Raw genomic sequence first — 19,988 nt, 5'->3', positions numbered from 1 at the left:
ACGAGCATCGGCACAACAACTAACTCTGATTGGCTACTCTCATTTCTGCCATGAATGTAGGCACAAAACATTGTGATCTTATTGGGCGGGGCAGGGAGAGTGGGGGGGGACGAAAATGTGACGTATGGGTTTACGATTTTCTTGTATAGGCAGATCCTCTATTTTATAACATCCTTGATATTTCCCAAACGTTTGAATAAAACATTATATTATAAACTAAAAATAATACTTGCTAAGAAGCTGTATTTCGGAGGTAAGCTGGTCCTGCATCTTCTTCGATTCAGTTTTTAATTTCTCAATTTGCTCTTCGTAATTCTGAACTTCAGTATCTCTTGACTGAAAAAAAAAAAAAAAAAAAAAAAACCTAAGTGAAAGTAAACGTGCAAGGGCGGTATATTACTTTTTCACAGTGGCCATTTACAATTTCAGATTATATGATTACAGTAGTAAATACAATACTCTTGATTGTCCGCGGTTTTCCTTTCGTTCTTCCTTTCTCTTATACATAAAATGTTGTTAAAACTTCAATCACAAATAAAGAAGAGATGTTTTAATACGAAAAATCAAAAATAGTTCTGAACCAGTAATCAAACAACGAGTTGATGTAAAAGTTATATATATATTTATTTTTAAGTGCATTATGGTCAGAGAGTGATGTGTTAAAATTGTTTATTGAATAGAAAGTAGGTGTCATTATCTGTTATAATTTGATCTACACAAGATTCAGAACATTGTTAAATACTGAAAAAATGAAATGAAATCTTTAAGTTTTACGTCCCACGGTTATACCGGTTAGGCTAAATGAGACGGTGATTATGAGAGATGAGTGAAATGGTGGAATGAAGAAAGTGGGAGGGAAAACCCCGAGAAAACTCACGAGCACGGTGTTTGTCTACCACAAAGTCCACACGGCGCGAGCTGGAATCGAACCAGGGACTCCAAGCACCGGAGGTGAACGCTCTACCAGTGAGCCACCGCGCCCTCTTGTTAAATACTGATTGGAGTGTGTATAGCGTGATGTAGGCCGAAGGATTGCAAAATATTTGATAATATTATTACCAGTGGTGGATCTAGAAGATAAGAACTGGGGGGAGGGGCAGCCAGAACCCAGACCATGACAGGTATACCATGAGCTTACAATTTTTCATGCGTCCTACAGAAATTTCCAACTTCATTCTTTCCCGATGGATATTATGGCTAGATTGGACATTGATATTGTGGACCTCAATTATTGTTTTACACATTGCATAACAGAAAAAAAAAAACACAACTGAAACAATATCTAATGTTTCAAAAATTTTTCAATAAAGAATAAAAGGCAAGCTTACTATAAATTTCAAAAATTTATAAATAATAGCTTCAATAATTACTTTTATCATTCAAAAAACTGGGGGGTCCTAGAATCCCCGCGCACGGGCTGGATTCGCCACTAACTAATTGATTTGACGTAGTCAAGATATCGATATTTAAGTCACCGCATAACACGGTGTTTGTTTTCTTTTTTTAAACTAATGTTAACAATTATTCTAATTTTTCAATGAATTGGGAAAAGGAGCCACCGCACACTGGACGAAATGCACAATCTAGCTGTGCAAAAGTCTAAATTCAAGTTGCTTGGAATTGCATCCATTGTACCCGTGATGAGTCACAAAGAAATCACAGATGACGGGGACAACAGTAGAAAAATATAAAGTTCTGCAGGGAAATGGATTTACACGTATAAAAGACGGGTTGTGGTACAGCAGCAAGTATTACTAATGTTGGTCAGATTTAGAGGATCAAAGTTAACCCATTGTGCTGCTCAACGTTTGCACGACTATTTGGAATGGAGAACTGCTGCATTTGATGCTGCAGGGATGTACTATAATTGAAGCACAAATTAAAATGCGTTTAACACAAGTAGCACGCGTACAACATCGGAAGTTGCTGTTCGTACAAAAAAATATATGATATTGTATTTTAAGGGAAAACAATAGATATTCTCCTATATCCACCTGGAAATTTGTTTATGTGCAATAAATGAATGTTCTCGTATGCAATAATAGTGACATTAGCTGCAGAAAACAGATCTGATGATGTGTTTAATAATTTCATATACGATATCTGTATCTCGGAGAGAGCTGTTTGATATTTGTCGTGAGAAAAGAACCCTAACTGACAAACGTACTGCAGTTGTAACATATATCTGGAGCAGACAAACACAGATAAAAACGAGTACATTCAGCAGCAAGCAAACAATTTTAATAGCTAAGTGTATCAAGAATGGCAGAAATCGAATCGTGTATTAAAGGAATTTTTATCACAAGATGGTAAGTGGCTGCATAAAAATGTCTAAAATTTTAATGGCAAGTGGCAAAAAGCTCGGTACATGAGATCTGTGAAACAACACCCCACAAGCGTGCAGCATCTCTTCTCTCAGACCAACGTAAACTACTTTGGGCGGCAAATGCTAATTCTTCTGTTGAGTTTGTTTTCACTAACGAGGAAACCTTTCTCTTCTTTGTTGATATGGACAGTTGTTCGAATTCCTTCGGTGGCCTTCCGAGTGTGCTGCAGGATAATGCCCCTGGTTCTGGATCATCTTGTTGCTATTGAGGCACAAAGCTGAGATTATTATCCAGCCACTTACCATCTCGAGATAAAAGTTCCTTCAGTACACGATTCGATTTCTGCCATTTTTGATACACTTTGCTATTAAAATTGTTTACTTGCTACTGAATGACTTGTTTTCATCTGTGTCGCCTTTTCCAGTCCAGTCTGCTCCAGACATAAGTTGCAACTGCAGCATTTTTGGCAGTTAGGGTTCTTTTCCCACGCCAAATATCAAACAGCTCTCTCCGGGATACAGATATCGTATCTGAAATTATTAAACACATCATCAGATCTCAGTTTTCTGCAGCTAATGTCACTATTATTGCATACGAGAACATTCATTTATTGCACATAAACAAATTTCCAGGTGGATATAGGTGGATATCTTTATTGTTTTCCCTTAAAATGCAATAGCATTACCTTTTTGTACGAATAGCAAATTCCGATGCTGTACGCGTGCTAATTGTCGTTAACGCATTTAATCAGTCAATTTGTACTTCAATCATAGTATATGCCTGCAGCATCAAATGCAGCAGTCCTCGATTCCTAATAGTCGAGCAAATGTTGAGCACGATGGGTTAACTTTGACCCTCTAAATCTGACCACCATTAGTAATACCTGCTGCTGTACCACAACCGGACTTTTATACGTGCAAACCCATTTTCCTACAGAACGTCATATTTTTCTACTGTTGTTCACGTCATCTGTGATTTCTTTGTGACTCATTACGGGTACAATGGGTGAAATTCCAAGCAACTTGAATTTGGATTTTTGCATAGATAGATTGTGCATTTCGTCCACTGTGCGCCGGGTGTTCTATATAAGGCTATTATGATGAATCTATATCCTACTTTTTCAATTTATATTATTGCATTCTCAAATATTTGTTCCTAATTTAGATGCATACTGTAGTTCTTCGCTTTGTAAGTTATTACGCCATTTACGAACATTAGAACACCACCGCATTTACTAATGGTCCGACAAAATGCTCCTACACATTTGTAATTTGGTACAATTGTACTGTATTTTGTCTTCTCTTTGTCAGTGTTGGACGATATCTGTGTTAATCAGTTCACAGTTATTTGTGATCAATACGCCTCGTCCTTCGACTTAATCTTGATTGATTAACTTGTAATTCAACTGTGTTATACTGAGTCATGAATGATATACTCTTATGGAACTGCTGTTTGTAGTTCATTCATTAACTGGTACCCTTCCTACCTTCTTGGTGCTTAGATTGTCATGTAAGTTAGACACCGTTCCACCGACTATTTTAGAAGCATTATTTTCGTTTCATCGTTTAAAAAATTGATATTCTTAAGTTTTCCCGGTAATCGTCTTTGTCATATGAGTACTATTATTGGTAATAAATCTGACATTAAATCTGTATTTTTCTTTAGGACGGTTATGCATGATGACAAGGGAAGATATTATCTACATTTATTTTGTGTGCGCCAAATAACTGATTCCTGGGCCACTTGCATCTTTTCTTCATTGCTACCACTACCACAAATACTTTCAAGGCCTGTGTACTGGGAGGTGTATCAGTGATAGTGTTGTGCAACTTTTTTGTTTGGTTATACACATAGGCCTAGTTATTTCAGTATTACGATACGCTAGTTGTATTGGAGTACGTCTGAAATTATCCAGCATATTTTCTTCTACTGGCAACAGTTGTTTATCTTCGATGAGTATTTCAAGCAATCCTTTTCTCAGTACTACACTGAAACTCTCACATTATACGGCTGAAAGTGTTAAAACTTCCTGAAACAAAAGTTGCCTCTGTGCAATTTGCTGTTACACTTGAAGCATTCGTATCATGTTTACGGGCTAGATCAATAATTTGACTGCCTGTGTGCTGTACAATGCTATGATACAGTTTGCCTCTGTGATTTAAATGTAAATTATGTTGTGTGTAGTGTTCTGTCAAGGCTCATATAGTAGTATTTACATTATTATATTTGGTATATACAGGGTCCGGCAAAAAATCTACCATATTTGGAGAGAGTGCTGTGTGAGTTGTGGTGGGGATATGGCGGCGAATGGGGTATTGATCGATAGCGGTATACTTGCCATTTTCAGTAGTCGCAATGCTGTGGCGCGGTAAGCATTGTGTGTGTTGTGAAGGAGTCTAGTAGTTCTGTGATTACTACTTAGTGGGTGTTTCGCATTCGATTTGGACTTGACTGACATGATTCTGTTCCTGTTAGAAAAACATTTCAAGTTTGGGTATCAAAATCTAGAGGAACAGCACTGAGAAAAAATCGCCTGGCCAACCTGTTTAGGTGCTGAACGGTTTGGAGATCGCCGAATGGACGCTCTCACACGCGCCACATTTTTCAGCGTTGTTACGGTCCGAGGTCGGCCAGGCGATTTTTTTTTTCTCAGTGTAGAACCTGTGCTCTAAAGTTTGAGACCCAAACTTGAATAGTTTTTTTTTTCTATCCGGAATAGAATCATGTCGGCCAAGTCGAAACCGAATGCGAAATGGCCACTGAGTAGCAATAACAGAACCACCATTACAAATATACTCCTTTACAATAAAGAAGCTCCTCTGTAGCTAAGCGGTTAGAGTACGCGCCTTTGGCGTGAGAGGCCCGGGTTCGATTCCCGGCGGGAGCTCATGTGGTTCGGATTCCACGTTAATCAGTAGGTCCACGTCTCATATAGCCTCGCTGCTGAACGGGACGTTAAACTCAAAATCAACTCAACTCCTTTACAATAAACGCACGATGCTCACCGCGCCACGCTATTGCAAATAGTGAAAATGGCAAGGATACCGCTATCGATCAATAATCCCTACCGCTATCCATTAATCCCTACCGCTATCCTATTGCTACATCCTGTATCCTCACCACAATTCATGTAGCGCCCTCTCCAAATAAGGAGTCTTTTTGCCGGACCCTGTATTTACACTGTTTTTTTTATTCGTTTTCTCTACTTAACTTCTGATTTTATACAAAATTCATCAATCAAATCATACCAATAAGGAACTTTGCATATCAGAACATTCGTGTGAGTTAACTTTCTTAATACATCCCCATACGTTGTTATTAGTTTCTGTCTGATTCTTAGACACATAATTTCAGCACGTATTCCTCTTTTGTTATGTTTTCCGACTCTTGAACAGTCTTAAAACTTTGTCACTTCCAGGTTCTGGGTTAACAAAGTTCACTGTTTTAACTTTGTTAAAATTATTGTTCATGAGTAAACCTAATTTATCTGGAAATATTACTAATTTTTTAATAGTTACTATCCTGTCTACTATCTACTGCACTTTTAATGCTTCTGTCGTTATACTGCGCCAGTTCCGCCTTTTATTTTCTTTCTAAACCTGTCTGGCTTCGTGAATAAATCGTTGTAAAGAGGTGATTTATGAAGGATTAAAACGTTCGCTGAGTTGATAAATAATTAATTTCAAACACATTTTTCTCAAGTGACTCATGGTCTACCCTGTATTAATGTATAGAAATATACTGGAGGGCACTACATTTAACTAAACTAACGTAAGCTGACACGTCTAAATTTTGATAAAGTGTTTTCCGGGTAAACCATGGTTTTCTTTTTCTTTTTTCACGATGAAATTTTTTGGAATATAGCTAGTGTATATGCTTCAATATAGAATTTAAATTCGTTCGTCCTATGGAAGGCAATTAAAAAATGAAACGGGGGGAGGGGATATACAGGAATTATCTCTCGATACTATGAAGAATAGAAAAAAACTGGTAATTACATACTAAGATGCATTTTGTAATGTCTATATTTTTATACTTATACACCATGTTGCCAAAAGTCACCGGACATCCCTTTACATTAAGTAAATGATCCCACAATGACGTCAGTATTCCTAACCCGAGGCAGAAATCCTGGAGTATCATGCGCGTGTTGTCTGTCACGATGAGTCAATGGAACGAGTTGAATGTACTCAGAAGGGGCATGATTGTAGATGTCCATAAACTTGGACATACGGTCAAAGAGATCTCTCAGCAGCTGAACGTCCCCCAATCCACAGTTAACGATGTCATAGTCAAATGGAAACGCCATGGAACTACTGAACTGAAATCTCGATCTGGTAGGCCTAAGAAACTAGGTGATTGAGACTGGAAAACTCTGAAGTGTGTTGTGCGAAACAACCGACTGACATCTCTGTCAGAGGTTGCAGAGGACTTCCGTCTCAGCTTAGGTACATAGGCCAGCGACAAGACTGTTCGCCGAGAGGGATAGCACTTGGTTTTCATGGTCGTACTGCCGCCAGGAAGTCCCTAATTACACACATCAATGTACGAAGGCATTTGCAATGGTGCAAAGAGAACCGTAATTGAACTTTGGAGCATGAAAGAATGTAATATGGAGTGATGAATCACGATACATGCTCTGGCACTCTGATGGACGTGTATGGACCTGGCGAACAGTATTTACTTGAGTATATTGTGTCAAACGTGAAATTTGGTGATGGTAATGTCATGGTTTGGAGCTGTTTCTCCTTGTTTGAGTTGGGCCCGTTAGTTTTAATTGCCGGATCGATGACTTAGACAATAGCATGCTGCCGACCCTATGGAATAGTTTGGAACAAGCTCCTTTCTGTATTAACTCGATAATGCTCCTGTTCATACAGCACGCGCCATTGAGTCGTGGTTTGACGATAACCAGGTTGAAATGCTTACCTGGCCGGCGCAAAGCCCCGACCTGAACGCTATAGAACATTTTTGGGATGAATTGGAGTGTCGGTTGCGTACTAGACTCACTCGACCAACAAAGAAACGTGCACTGTTTATCGTGCTACAGGAGAGATAGAGCTCAATTCCGCCAACAGTGTACCAGAACTTAGTGGTTAACATACTCCAAAGGGTAAACGCTGTAATTCAAGCAAAAGGGAGTCCAACATCCGATTAGTTTTACGCGTGGTGCCTTTCGAACCAACAGTGCCGGATATCAGTGACTTTTGACAACATAGTGTAGAACCTATAAGGTATATATATTCATAAGAAAAGTTGTTTACTTTGTGCCTCCGTGTTTATTACTTTAATTGAATATTTCTTCTGAGAACATCGCCAGCACCCTTTTATTACTGTATCACCGGATCCTTATTTTTACATTTCCTTTAAAGACAACAAACTTAGAACACGACTTGAAAAAATAAGGATGCAGTAACAAAATAATAAAAATGGTGCTGATGATGTTCTTAGCCAGAGAGGAAAGAAGTATTCAATTAAAGTAATAAATACGAAGGTACAAGGTAAGACACTTTTCTTATGCATTTTGTAAGTTCTCCATCAAGATTTTAAAATGTATATACCTCTTGAAGTCCATTCAGCCTTTCTTGAATTTCCAAAATTTCTTCTGTCCTCTTCTTGACAGTCCTCTCGAGGAAGGAGATGATGTCGGCTCGATCTTCATCCAGTTGTTCATATTTTTTCTGGTATTCCTGATTACTCTGCTCCAACTCGTCATTTCGCGTTCTCAACCTACGAAACAACAACCGTTAACTACAACAAATGATATTCATTGTATGAGAAATTCAGGAAACAAGCAATTCTGTCACTTCTTGAACATGTTCCCACTGAAATTCTGGTACTGACTTCCCTGAATATTCACAACTGAGTAAGTAAATTTTTCCTAACCAGCAACTCCCATTTCATCCCCCAAGGTAGATCATAGTTCGTTATGCCCCCCAGCCATTCCTTGTCATTTTTTTTTTCAGCTGACGACAAGGTAATGTTGCCATTCTGCGAGGACAAAAAATGCGCAAAAGAGCTAAACAGAGATAAAATAGCTGCAGTACAGAATTATAAGATTAAAAATAAACACAACGGTTGCTACAAACTCACTGCGACTGGAAGCCATTTAGCCTATCCTCGTCTGTACTCCTAAGAGCTCATTCGTGGCTAAGCGGTTGGCATACGCGCCTTTGGCGTGGGAGACCCGGATTCCATGCCGGCGGGAACTCATGTGGTTCGGATTCCACGTTAATCAGTAGGTCCCGTCTCATATGGCCTCGCTGCTAAAAGAGACGTTAAAATCAAATCAACTCAACTCGTATGTATTCCTAAGACAAATTGTACCCAGAGCGTGGAACTAAAGCACAGCGATCAATGGCTGTGACGCGATGCTGCCGTTTTGTAAAGGGATGTGGCTAAGCAGTGAAGGGTGTCGCTTCCTTCGTGCATAAGCTGCTGTGAATGTACACAACAGTGTGGCAACATCATAGTTCTTTCATTTGCTAACAGCGTTTACCGGGGACTGGAAGCCCACCTTCAAACGTCATAAATGCTGTTCCTTAGCATTGATGAAGAAAGCTATTCTTGGTTGGTCTTTAATATAAGCAGAAGTAAAACATTTGAGGTTTTTTTTTTTTTTTTTTGTATCGTTTTGAAATTCGGCCGCTGCAGCGTTGTGTACCTACATCTGTTGGAAAGCCACAGATGCCATTACGGAAACATTCGACCACGTTTACTTTTGTTTGAGAGTAATTAAAATGGCACAGATTGTGAAATATGCGCTGTGACTTGTTTTCTTAGTGCTAAAGGCGTGAAAGCGGCTGAAATTTATCATGAGATAAGTGAAGTGAATGAAAAAAAAAAAAATATATTATAAGTGCTGGAATGATATGAAAATGGGTTAAAACCTTTAAAGATGGCTGCACGAATATTCATAATGAGGAACAAGTGGCCGACCTTCTGTCATCACTTGGTGCAGAAAGTTGACGAAAGTGTTACAGAGAGCAGACGCTTTACAATTTCGTCATCTGATAAGTTTCCTTAAACTTCAAGGTCAGCGTCATGACGACGATGATGAGGTCAAAACGGCGGTGTTGCAGTGATTGTCAAATCAGGCAACAGACTTCCATGAGGACGGTATTCAAAAACTTGTCGTACGACACGATAAGTGTCTTAATATTGGTGGAAACTATGTAGAAAAGTATATTAAGATACAGGCTTTCATGTAACAATAAAATTATTACGAAAAGTATAATTGTTTTTTTTTATTATTTACTTATATCAAAACGGTATTTACTTAAGCAACATACGAGGAGGTATCCAAAAATTTTAATTATCACCATGACACACACACACACACACAAAAAAAACATACAATACTCACTGTAATTGGTCAAATTTAGTTCTTTTTCACGTAGTCTTCCTGCAGAGTCACACATTTTCCCCAGCGTTTCTTCATCTTTTTCAAGCTCTCTTTGTAGAAGTACTCCGCTTTGCTCGAAGGAGCAATGACATCCTCTCTGTCGTCAAATCGCCGACCACGAAGTGGTTTCTTCATCTCAGGAAAGAGGAAGAAGTCACCTGGCGAAAGATCAGGCGAATAAGGTGGATGCGGCAAAAGTTCATAGCCTAACCGGTGGGTCGAGGCGAGTTTGCTTCTGAAGAGGTGTCAACAAGCGAGGAACCTATCGTGCAGACACCTTATTCATGTGCAGTTCCTCATGAATAGTCCTCCATGCACTTCCGTAACTTAGTTCAGTCTCCGCCATCACTATTTCCATGGTCAATCTGTCTTCGAGGATAACGGCTTCCACTTTCTTCACCATAACAAGATCATCCTTAATTGAAGGTCTCCCCGCTTGTGGCTTGTCTGTGAGGGACATGTGACCACTTTGAAAGTTCCGCTTCCACCTCACAACCGTGTCATATGATTGGTTTTCATTCCCATAGACAGCTTTATTTTCGTTGTGGATTTGTCGTGCATTATTGCCCTTCAAATGGAGAAACTTTATGACACTTTGGGCTTCAATTTTGTTCATCATGCAGGTTAATGACTTCTACAGGCTGTGGAAAGAAAAAATACTTTAGACACATATTTGATATTTGCACAAGTATACATAGAAATGACACTGATTATGCACAAAAAGTTTCATGTAAATATCTGTATAATTTCTTTATGATAATTAAAACTTGTGGATACACCCTCGTACCTCGTATTATGTAAATATGTTTCACTTACCTATTGACTTTCTCTTGCAGGTCGGCGACTTGTATGAGAAAAAATTCTTTATCCACTTCCGTGAGCGTCTCCTTCCCTTCGCCCTCTCCTCCTTCCTTCTTCTCTCCGGCTCCTTTGGCTTTGGCGCCTTTCTTTCCTTTTCCCATTTTCTACGAAGCACCTCAACTACTTATAACCAACACAGGAAACAAGCACCAAGTGATGGATCAAGTATAAGAACTGAAGCCATAAAGTTTCCAGTTGCATACCTGATAATCGGAATAGATATTCTTTTTAAAAAGAAATGGTCTAACGCAGGCCCGTATTTAAATAATATGTGCGCCTGTGCTCTAAATAATTTACTCCCCTCTCCCCCTCCGCACAAACTTATGTCACAAACAAGGAAATAAGCCGTGATTTTGCAAACATACCAGCTCTTGTTGAGTAGCAGTTTAGGTATTACAAGTTACAGTGCTATGCCGTTCGGAAGAGGTGAGTGGTGCGACGGCCCCGGGCGCCGGAGTAAGAGGCGCAAAATTCGGAGGGAAAATGAAAAGAAAGAAGGAAAGAAAAATGAGAATAAAAGTTACTTGGAATATGTACTTAAATCCTTTTGCTGCTTCAAGATAATGCATGTGGACATATATAAAATAGAAGGAAAAAAGTAATGAAAAGTGCTCAAAATCAAGGAAAAATAAGGTTTATTTTTGAAAATTTCCTTACGCTTCGCGGCTGGTCTGTTGACCTCACTCACATCTGTGGAGGCGCCATCGTATACTTTCGCCCCGGGCGTTGATTTTCCACGGCACGGCACTGACAAGTTACAAAGTCATTCCAAATGTCCTAATTTTCTCAATGATGATTGTGTGGTATTAGATAGATGAACCAGTAGATAGAAACATGAAATTTTAATATGTTTTAAAACTCGCACAGAAATGATCCAAATGACCTGTTCCAAGTCCCTAGGTCACACCTGAGCTGCAATATGGGGGTGCAAAGTTCCCATACGAATAACATGGGGGCATTTAAAAAATAATCGGAAACTACAATTCATAGTTTTTGGGGTCGTTGAGATTAACGGTATCAGTTTTCATGATGTTAAAGTTTGTTCTCACCCCTTGGGGTGAGGGTGGGAGAGGATGACTTTTTAAAAATAAACAGATAAGCTAGCTAATTACAAACTACTGTAATTAGAGTGAATTCAACACATTAACGTATTTTCTCGCGCTTGCGCGGGACTCTGCGGGTTGCTAGTTTTAAATATTATTTACTGTGAATCTTAAAAAAAAAAAAAAAAAAAAAAAAAAAAAAAAAAAAAAACTACAAAATTTTGTCGTCCTGTACTCGAGCACAGAATATCACTTACCTAAATACGGGCCTGGTCTTACTTACAGTGTATAGTCTTATGTTTTCAGAAAATACAGAGTGACCCAAAAGTAGGTATACAGTCCCGTACTGTATTTTATATCATTTCTTATTGTTAACAAACAGGTAGACCTAATTTCCTTATTATTTGTTCTTAACGTCTTTTACTTATAACGTAAGCCCGGAACAGTCCAAGCAAATAAATCCATAAACTAGAATGTTATACTTGATCAATATACCTACTTTTGGGCCACCCTGTTCAGTATTTTAGAGGTGTCATTAATAATGATATAACAGACATAGAAACTAATTTTAAAATGTTAATGAAAATCGTATCGGAAGCAGTCAGAAATGACGATTTATCATCTGAAACCATTCGACCAGCCGTAGTCCATCATGGGCTGCAATTCCAGAAGTTAACAACATGACTACAAAGGATGGTGCACAGTAATATCCAGCTGTGTTCTCAGATTCTCCAAAATTATTTCAGAAATATACAGATGTAATGTAACCGACAGAAAATGGGAAGGGGGGGGGGGGGCTCAGTAATCAAAAGTCAACCAGCCGTCTACAAGGAAGCGAGTCAACTGTGAAGCGTGTGAGGGAGAGTTTCGTACGAAGTTCAGAGAAATCCACTTCATCAGCCAGCGGACAATTAGATATTCCGCAGCCAACTGTAGGAAGATTTTACGGAAACATTTGCGGTTCTATCCTTACTGTTTGCAATTATATCGACATGGAAATTCATGGTTTCACGGAATTATTGTTCAGTGATAAAGCCATCTGTGAGGCAAGGTGTACAAACATAATGTCACGATTTGAAAAATCCTAAATATTAGGTGGAGCACGTGGTGAGGTGTACGCGACTCCTCAAGGTAAATGTTTTCTTGTGCTATCAGCCAAGAAAAGATGTAAGTCTTAATTCTTCGACGAGGACACAATTACTGGTACTGTGTACTTTCAAATTTTACAGACATAGCTTCTTCAAGAACTAGAATAGAATATCTTCGGCTTCATTTATCAATATAATGAAGCATTAACCCATTTCCACTCAGATGTCAGACGTGAACTGAATAGGCAACTACCAAACAGGAACGTTTACACTGGCCTCAACGTTACCCTGGCCTTACACCCTGTGATATTTTTCTGTGCAGTTCTGTCAAATAACACATATATTGGCTACCTTTACGAACTATCATCCAAGATCTTCATGTTCATATTACAGGGGCCAATCCTATTATGTGTATAGAAAAAAAATAAGAAAGAAAAAAAAAAGACCACAGATTACATGTGTTAGACCCCATATTGAGCACATGTGATGTGATGCTGTGGACCAAATGTAAAACAAAAGTTTTTGAGTTTCCGTTTTTCATTGATACCGTTTTCACGTGTCTGGATGTTCTTAAGCGACATTTGCTGACGTTTATAATTGGGAAGATAAATTATAATGACGCTGTAATAGCAACTTGAGTAAAATTTCTAAATTATTTGCTAAAAAATAAGAAACTGCGTTCTGCGTTCTGGATTGGTGATCAAACAAGTACCTAAATATATCTGAGCTTAGTGATGTAGATAACTGCCAGATTTCATTTTATATTTTTATTTGGTAGGTAGTAGGCCTACTTAAACACATAATAGTGTTGAACTTATACAATATTATTTACATATAAAAACAACAGAAAATATTTTAATGTGTGATTAATATGAACAAATCTACAGATGGTGATCAGAAAAATGGAAACACCTGTAGTTGGCAACACGTCAGATGTATGGGTTGGCAGTGGTGTCGTGGCGCCCACAGCGCCGAACCGCTGGTGGTGGTGTGTTAGGTCGGTCTCCATACTACGTCAGGCGCAGTGGAGCAGAAGTGTCCAGTGGCTGCAGCAAACGGAGGTAGTGTAAAATGGGAGACCTCTCAAATTTTCAAAGAGGGCAAATTGTTGGTGCGCGGTTATGTGGAGTGAGTGTGACGGCAGTGGCTACTGTGTTAGATGTGTCGCGTGGGACAGTGTCGAAGGTGATGACGGCCTACACAACACACGGGAAAACCACATCGGGGAAGCGGAACAGTGGGCGGAAGGAAATCATTAGCGACATGTCACGCCGGGTATTAAAACGCATTGTCACGCAGAACCGTCGTGCCACTGCGGAGCATGTGACGGAGGAACTCATTCAGCACCTCCCCCACCCTGTTTCGACAATCACAGTCCGCCGCGAATTACATGACATGAACTTACAGGGTCGTGTTGCACGGGCCAAACCGTTCATCAGGGACCATAACGCTTTCGCACGCTGCAAATGGTGCCGCGACCATGCAACTTGAACCGTTGAGGACTAGAAACGTGTGATATGGTCGGATGAGTCATCCTTCACCCTATTCCCAACCATGGGCCGTGTTTGTGTGTGGAGAACGCCCAAAGAAGCTTATGATCTACAATGTCTCCGCCCAACTGTGAAATATGGCGGCGGCTCGGTGATGCTGTGAGCCGCCATATCATAGTTTTCATTGGGTCCTGTGGTCACACTTAGCGGACGAATCACTGCCAACGATTATGTCGCAATTTTAGCAGACCACTTGCATCCTATCATCCGGATGTTGTTCCCGGACAATGACGCCATCTTCCAGGATGATAATGCACCCATTCACACAGCTGACGTTGTTGCAGCGTGGTTTGAGGAACATCGGGATGAAGTTCAACACCTCCCCTGGCCCGCCCAATCCTCAGATCTCAATATAATTGAACATCTGTGGTCCGTCCTGGAAACACGACTCCGGCGACGATTTCCACCTCCATCCTCTCTCACAGAACTGGCCGATGCCCTGCACGAGAAATGGTGTAAAATTCCACTTGCTACCATTCACGACCTCTATGCCTCCAACCCACGTCGCATCAAGGCTGTTCTGATGGCGAAAGGTGGCCCGACACCATATTAATCTTTTAAGTTGCAATTTCGTTCAGGTGTTTCCATTTTTCTGATCACCATCTGTACGTATACTATGGTGCATACAAAAATTGAGTTTCTACTTTGAGATGAAAGGTGATGAAACATTACATATATAAATTTCAACTAAAAATTATACAATAGATATTTACCTGAAACATTATTCCGTAATCGGTATTGTAAAATTTTAGTTGTATAAATTATATTTGTTTCACTGTTCCATTAAGAGATTTCCCGATTAATATAAATCTTTTTGTGAGATTTCAAAACGTCCTCTTTTTTAAAAGTCTGTCATATGGTTATTTTCATCATCAGCGTCCTCCTTAGCTTCGGTGCATAAATGTGGGACGTTATTTTATTTTTTTTAAATGGAAAGAATATACTATTAAAACTTTGGGGATAGAAATCAAGATATATATATGCTTGAACTTTGTCCATGGAGTAAGTACGCGCACACTGAAACATAATTTATTGTGTTGATGCTGGGATTGTAATAGCAGCAGAAATAACAGATATTGTGTACAAGCGTCGCGAATCTGCACCAACAGTACAAGGTAAGCTTTCTCCTTGTAATTTGTAAGTGAAAGCGTAAATGAAATATCTAAGACTACGTTTAAATCGCAAATGAAGTGCCTTTCGACTAACCTCGTTTACTCGTATACTCACAGTCGCTTATGCACCGCTCCTTACCGACGCATGTTCGCGCGTGTCTACCTGCTGTGTTTCTGTGCGGAATGTGGTTTAGATATAATTCTTGTTCTTGTGGCCATCTATCATAAGTTGGTTAGTTTTGCCACTATCCTTGATTATGCTATACCTACTGTTGCTGACACTCTTGTTACTTATGGTTTCCCTGCCGCACTTCTGCCCTGAGTGGTTTAGATAGCATTATCGCTTATAATGGCCACCTAGCACAACTTGCTTAATTATTTTTTATTAGAATGTTTGTGGTAAATACGTACAAACGCTGTATTTATAATCACAATAACCCTTCTTAAAGTGGATATGCGCCGATAAAAGCAACTCCGCCCACCAGAAATGAATATTTAAGATACAAAGAGCCCATTTAATGGAAAAAGAAGTAAATATGCAATGAATGTATGTATGAATCCCTATTGAAAATCTGCACTCTTACTTTTTCTTCGTATGTTAATATATTTTATTCGTCTTTTTCTAAAGATTCTAACACACGTTTTAATCTTCAATCACGAAAGGAACCATCACTCATGTAAGAAAATTAAATATTTGAGTTTTACGTCCCACGTTAATGCCGGCTAGGCTAAAGGAGACGGTAATGATACGAAAACCCACGCACACGGTTTGTCCACCACAAAGTTCACTTGGGATCGAACCACGGACCCCATGTGCCAGAAGTGAACGCATACCATTGTCTACCACTGAGCCACCGCCACTCAAGTACGATTCCGATGATTGATTAGTGCCTGAACTTTTCCAATATATAGGTATGAACTAACATTCTATTCAAGTTTCCCCCAGTAGATGTTTCTGGTTCTCTACGAAGGATGTATTCATTCACCAGATATATGAGTGATTGGTGCCATAAATGTAGCGTAGTACGAAATGTTTTAATAATATAGTTCGCATAATGTAAAATATGCAACACGTTTTCAAATGTGTTGGAGACACACTTGATGGCAATAAAACTTAAGGGTTAAGTTTAGAGTTGCACCTCCGTTTTTTATTTAATAATTAGGAAAAATTTACATGAGAAATGAGGTAAGAAATAATGATTTGAGTTCTTATGTGATGTTTAGATGTCTAAGTTTGGCAGTAAAGTTATGTCTAATACGAGACAAGATATGTAAAAGTGGGTACTATTTGCAAGACGATGAAGGTTTCTATGATTCAGTAGCATGGTGGTTCTATAGGATGGTGAATTAGTGTGTTGAATGTGATATTTCCGCATTGAGTTTTATTGAATTTAAGTTATAAATGAAGCTTCTATGAGAACTGATTCCAGTCACAGTTCTACTGTAACTAAAGTCTTACCGGGTAACCTAACCTAACCTAACAATTTTTAATGTTTTAACTGCTTTTTTGTAGGTTTGAAACAGGAGAGATAACTCTAAACTTAAGCCAAATTTAATACTGATAATTTCTTCTCGTTTCTCTTCCGCAAACTATACCATATAGTAAATATGGAACATATTTACGCTATGGTAACACACACTAACAATTAGTAAAAAATGACACTGTAGAACGCGGAAAATCACAAGTTGTCAGCTTAGATTAAGAAATTTAAATTAATAATCGTAAATCAAGTATGCTTGAGTAAATAGCACTTCCTTCACAAGTGTTTGTTCCCGATAATGAATTAAATGACACTAAGAAAAAAAAAAAAAACGTCGTAAGTAAAACCAAAATAACTATTTACAGTACATGTTACGGTGTATAAGAAAGCTAAGGATAAATCAACAATTAAATTTTCTTCGAACTAAAATAATTGCTTTGAACTTTTTAAATCACATAATTTCACTTAATTTATAGGTTAGGATATTACAATTACTAATGAGAAATACCCTTAGGACAATTATCAGATTCTCTGATGGAATTAAAGACAAATCCGCACAGCTATAATTCCATTTATTAAAAAAAAAAAAAAAAAAAAAAAATCATCTATATAACCCATACGACTTATACATTATACCTTCTGGTAGTTGTTCACATACATCTTCAAATCAACAAAATGATAAATTTCATCAACTTATTATCTATAAAACATACGAAACTAGGATTAACAGTGAAGCCAAAGTTGAATCCTTCATCTTTGTTACAAAATATAACCAACTGTTCATAATTGGCTTTTCAATTCTTTACAAATGCTGTAGGATACAATTTTATTCCAGTCTATCTTTGTTCGTGTAACCGGTAATTGTCTACGCAATGCCTTGAATGTCGTGTTTGACATTGTCTGGTAAATTTCAGATATTGCTTTCTGGTATTCGTTCTCTGCCTCCCCCACAAGTTTAGTGAATTCCTTTGCTGTCTCTACATCTCTAGATATCACAAGGAATTCCTTCACTTCTTTGGTACTAACTAATTGAACATTACCATCTTCATAATAGTGTACCTGAAGCTTAAGCACACCTCGCAACTCGGCTGACCCTGACGAGAAGGTAACTGACCAAACCGAACGCCAGCTACCATTCCAGTAATTTTTTGGTTGGAACTTATGATCTTCTACACAAGCAACTAAAGTAATTGCATTCCCTTGGGATTTGGCAAAGACACTGCAAACTCCATTCTTGTAGTGAATAGAAGTGTAGTTGGAAAGCTCAGCCTCCAATGCAGTTCTCCAAGGTTCTGCTGTTTTATCATGTTCATAAGGCTGGTAATCAAAAGCTTCCTTCCTCAAATTATCATATCTGAAGCTTTGTTTTGACCTAGGATCATAGAACCTTCCATCTCCTAAATCGTTATTATCGGTAATCAAAGCGTAGTATTCCGATCCTTCGAGTTTCACTGGTGTTAACTGGTCTTTGCGGTACTGTGAAAATGCTGATGAAGCACCTTCCTTTAACAAGGTATCATTATTCAATAGCATCCGTACATCATTGAAAACTTCATTAAACTCTCCTGGAGGCGAATGCAAAATGAAATTTGATACAATTTTGACCTTTTCTTCATCTGAAATCGGTTCATCACCATCAGGAGCCATCTTGCTATAAAGAGTGGCGATCATTAATTACTTCCTACAATCTGCTCTTCGAGCTCAATTCTCTGTGTCGCATATTTCTAGCATAAACTACTACTAAGCTAGTAAGAAATTGATGTTTTCCAATATTAATATAAAATATTTTACTACGAACAAACAATTAAGATGCTTTCTATGCTCTCTTTTTATCGTTTATCTTTTAACTGGAAAACCCTGCTTATATGTAAGATAAATTTATTCAGTTTATATACATAATATTACATACCCAATGCCACATTATCCAGCCGTGTATTAGTAAACATTATGTTGCTATGGCAACAAGGTAAAATGATGTTTTATCCTTAGTCTTCTCGGAGTATCTTTTCCACATGAAATGTTCGAAGTTTTTTGAAAATATTTGCATTCTGTAAGCCTCATTGAGATTCATTTTTATTTAAGATAATCGACACAGCAATTATTAAGGGTGCTGCTGTAGTTTTGGCGCACCAAATTTTGGAAGATTTACAGGTGAAATTGAATATTTTGAATGAAAAGATATGTTCATAAAAAACTTACTTCTAGACGCGACAACATTTTATACAAAGTAATACAGCTGTATTTCAGGTTTGCAAGTGTAGGGTTACTGGTGTAAAATCATTACAAGTGCTTTACGGTGGATAAAATAAGTGAGAGTCATATGAAAGACAACTCTATTAGATGTTATTTTCCGCCGGAGGTGTATTTCTGCACAGTATGCAGAAGCTGTATTTTATGTTTACAAGTGGAACGTTACTAGTGTAGAGCCATGATATGTGCTGTTGAAACTCACATATTTGCCAAGATCCACTTCTTTTGCACTGCCCTCGCTTACACGTATGTCCACCATCGCTGATGCGCCTGTTCCCTTCGGATGCACTCCCGCTTTGCCGTGCGGGAGCACAAGCTTCGCTCTGCTCTGACTCGGCTGGGTAGCGTTCGCACTTTCAGTGGCCACCTAGCACAGGTTGGTTTCTGCTTTTGCACTGTAGTTCCTTTGCCGTACATACGGAAACCCTGTTTATAGGCAAATCGAAAAAGAATTGTAATTTTCCAACAATTTTCTCCGGTGCTCCTTGAGTTTTATCTATGCCAAGTGAGATATTTTCATGTCGTCCAGCGCAAATCTTTTAGGAGACAATAGGAAATAAATTTGTGAAATAATTAGAATTTTTCAACAATTATTTCTAGTGGTGCGCCAAAACTACACCTGCACGTTACTAAGCCTTATTTTGCGTTGTTTTGTTGTACTTTCCACCGTGGTCAGCCGAAGAAAATTTTCTAATGGTGCTCAAGTCCCTGGTTGCTATATTACGTTTGGTATTTTTGGGGGGTTAAGTTTAAAGATACCCCTCCGCTTTTTATAAAAACCAGGAAAATTTACAAGAGAAATGAGATAAGAAATGATAATTTAAAGTTTTTATTTGATGTTTAGGAATGTAAGTTCGGTAGGAGAGTTGTG

General features: G+C 38.5%; 1 protein-coding gene and 1 pseudogene across 4 annotated transcripts in view; both read right to left on the bottom strand.

Moving 5' to 3' along the window:
* Positions 1–18,923, bottom strand: part of LOC145663881 (cilia- and flagella-associated protein 157) — a 45,110-nt gene extending 26,187 nt beyond the window's left edge. The window contains exons 1-4 of one of the 4 annotated variants that reach the window (XM_081730026.1): positions 18,777–18,923; positions 10,549–10,796; positions 7,889–8,057; positions 234–336 (exon numbers count right to left, since the gene is read on the bottom strand). In XM_081730026.1, the coding sequence (XP_081586152.1) occupies positions 234–336; positions 7,889–8,057; positions 10,549–10,694 (418 nt within the window). In that variant the 5' untranslated portion in view covers positions 10,695–10,796; positions 18,777–18,923. Of the gene's footprint in view, positions 1–233; positions 337–7,888; positions 8,058–10,548; positions 10,797–14,987; positions 15,200–17,503; positions 17,640–17,926; positions 18,043–18,776 lie in introns of those variants that run through there. The other 3 variants (XM_081730028.1, XM_081730029.1, XM_081730027.1) reach the window with 3 other exon arrangements.
* Positions 17,648–18,766, bottom strand: LOC145663882 (F-actin-capping protein subunit alpha pseudogene; annotated as a pseudogene).
* Positions 18,924–19,988: the final 1,065 nt, after the last annotated feature.

This window comes from Thermobia domestica, chromosome 11 (assembly GCF_964235325.1).
Source record: "Thermobia domestica chromosome 11, izTheDome1.hap1.1, whole genome shotgun sequence".
In the NCBI taxonomy this organism is placed as follows: domain Eukaryota; kingdom Metazoa; phylum Arthropoda; class Insecta; order Zygentoma; family Lepismatidae; genus Thermobia; species Thermobia domestica.
This window is presented reverse-complemented; position numbering and strand designations above follow the sequence as displayed.